Raw genomic sequence first — 2,500 nt, forward strand, 5'->3', positions numbered from 1 at the left:
TTGGCTTGAGAGGCGATGAGTAAAAAATCTCACTTTGGGTAAATGGCGGTCGTTTACATTACCGTTATATTTTTAATCCATTTACGATGATTGCACATTCTTGCTGAATAACTTCCAATCAAGATGCAGTTGCGAGGTGGTAATCGAAGCTGCTTAAAGCGAATCAACTTGAGGACGCTGTGTGTGTACCTTCTTGTGTGTGTTTGTTTGTGTTTGCGTGTGTGTGTGTGTGTGTGTGTGCGTGTGTGTGTGTGTGTGTGTGTGTGTGTGTGTGTGTGTGTGTGTGTGTGTGTGTGTGCGTGTGTGCGAGTGCGTTTGTTTGGCCCCCCTAGCAGCCCACTGACTACTCCCCCACTGCCCCCCCCCACTTGCCTTGGTCCAGAATAGTGAGCTTGAGCGTGGGCGTGGGCTTCCCCTCGCCCGCCCTCGTCCTCGCCGTCAGCCAGAACTCGTGTGTGCCGCGGCTGAGGTGCGTGAGAGTGTGAGAGTTGGCGTGGGCGTGAAGAGGGTGCTGTGAGGGCGCGCGGGCGTGGGGTGGACGGTGGTTAAGCGTGTAGCCCAAGAGCACGCCCGTGGGTGGGTGTGGAGGCAGCCACGTGAGTATAGCTGCGCCCACGTCTGACTGCAAAGCTCTCAGTCCGCCCGGGACGCCCGCAACTGCAAGTAAATAGCATAGTACGTCTGATTATATAACATATATATATATATATATATATATATATATATATATATATATATATATATATATATGTATGTGTATATATGTATACATACACACACACACACACACACACACACACACACACACACACACACACACACACACACTCACACACACACACACACACACACACACACACACACACATATATATATATATATATATATATATATATATATATATATCTTCTTCTTTTAACGGTAGGTTCATGTCTGAGCCGCCGTGGTCACAGCATGATACTTAATTGTAGTTATCATGTTGTGATGCTCTTGGAGTGAGTACGTGGTAGGGTCCCGAGTTCCTTTCCACGGAGAGTGCCGGTGTTACCTTGGGTATCCTTGCCCAAGGGAACAACGCGCCGGCCGGTGACTCGAACCCTCGAACTCAGATTGCCGTCGTGACAGTGTTGTGTTCGACGCTCTAACCATTCGGCCACCGCGGCCTTATATATATATATATATATATATATATATATATATATATATATATATATATATATCATCATCAATAACGGTATGCTCATGTTTGAGCAGCCGTGGACCTCTCCACCATCCTTCGCCACTAAACTCGATCTTACGCTTTTCTTTCCACTTATACCATCGACAGCCCGCAAATATCTTTGATATTGTCGCTCAGTCTTGTCTTCGGTTTGCCTCTTCCTCTGTTTCCTATCACCATCCCTGTCAGCAAGTTTTTCTCAATACTTTTACTTCTCATTACATGACCAATAAACTTTAATTTCCTCTTGTTCAAGATGTCCAACAGTCGGTCTTTACAATTTATTTTTCTCAGCACTTCATCATTCGTCTTCTTCTCTGTCCAGCTAATACGCAGTACTCGTCTGTAACACCACATTTCAAAACTATTGATCTTTTTCTTGTCTATCTACTTCAACACCCAACACTCAGAACCATATGATGCAATTGGGAAAACTAATGAGTTCAATAACCTCAGCTTTGTCCGTAAGGTAATGCTTCGGTCTTTCCAGATGTTATTGAGAGCAATTGTGGCGCTTTTGGCAATGGTAATTCTTCTTTTTATCTCCGGTGAATCATCATATGTATTAGTTAAAACAGCTCCAAGATAAGTGAACTCTTTCACATTTTCCACAATCATTCCATTGATTGTAACATGTTCATCATTGTTCATTGCCGGTTATCTTTGAATCTTCATGATCTTAGTTTTCTTGGCATTAAGAAAAGCCTTTTCGCTTGCTTCTCTAACTTTATCTAGTAGTTGTTGTAGTTCAGTGATACTGCTGGCAATCAAAACTATATCATCGGCGTACCTCAGATTTGATATTTTGTATCCTCCAACATCCACAGTTTCCTTAAAAATTCTCTAGAGCACCTCTCATAATTGTTTCAGAATATATATTAAAGAGGTGCGGAGACAGAATGCAACCCTGTCGTACTCCTTGTTTGACTTCGAACCATTCTGTTAACCCATAAGTGGTTCTTACAGCTGCTTGTTGTTGGTCATACAAGGCTTTTATTAGTTGGATGATGTGTTTTGGAAACTTCATATCGTACATGTTATTCCAGAGGATATCGTGATCAACAGTATCAAAAGCTTTCACATAATCGATGAAACACAGGTATAGGTCTTTTTGATGTTCTCTGTTTTTCTCTATGATCAAGTTTAAATTTAGAATCTGGTTTCTGGTACTTTTTCCAGGGCGAAAACCTGCTTGTTCGTCTGCAATTTCCTCTCTTAACTTCAACTTCATTCTTTCAGCAATAATTTTCAACAAAATTTTGCTGCTGTGACTTATTAAGG

General features: G+C 42.2%; 1 protein-coding gene across 1 annotated transcript in view; it reads right to left on the reverse strand.

Annotated features, from left to right (window-relative positions):
- Positions 1-372: 372 nt before the first annotated feature.
- LOC119571526 (Down syndrome cell adhesion molecule-like protein Dscam2) overlaps positions 373-2,500 on the reverse strand; it is a gene marked incomplete at its 3' end in the record, with an annotated part of 6,170 nt that continues 4,042 nt past the window's right edge. The window contains 1 exon segment of the mRNA XM_037918791.1: positions 373-657. Coding sequence (XP_037774719.1) covers positions 373-657 — 285 coding nt within the window.

Source organism: Penaeus monodon, unplaced genomic scaffold (assembly GCF_015228065.2).
Source record: "Penaeus monodon isolate SGIC_2016 unplaced genomic scaffold, NSTDA_Pmon_1 PmonScaffold_6663, whole genome shotgun sequence".
In the NCBI taxonomy this organism is placed as follows: domain Eukaryota; kingdom Metazoa; phylum Arthropoda; class Malacostraca; order Decapoda; family Penaeidae; genus Penaeus; species Penaeus monodon.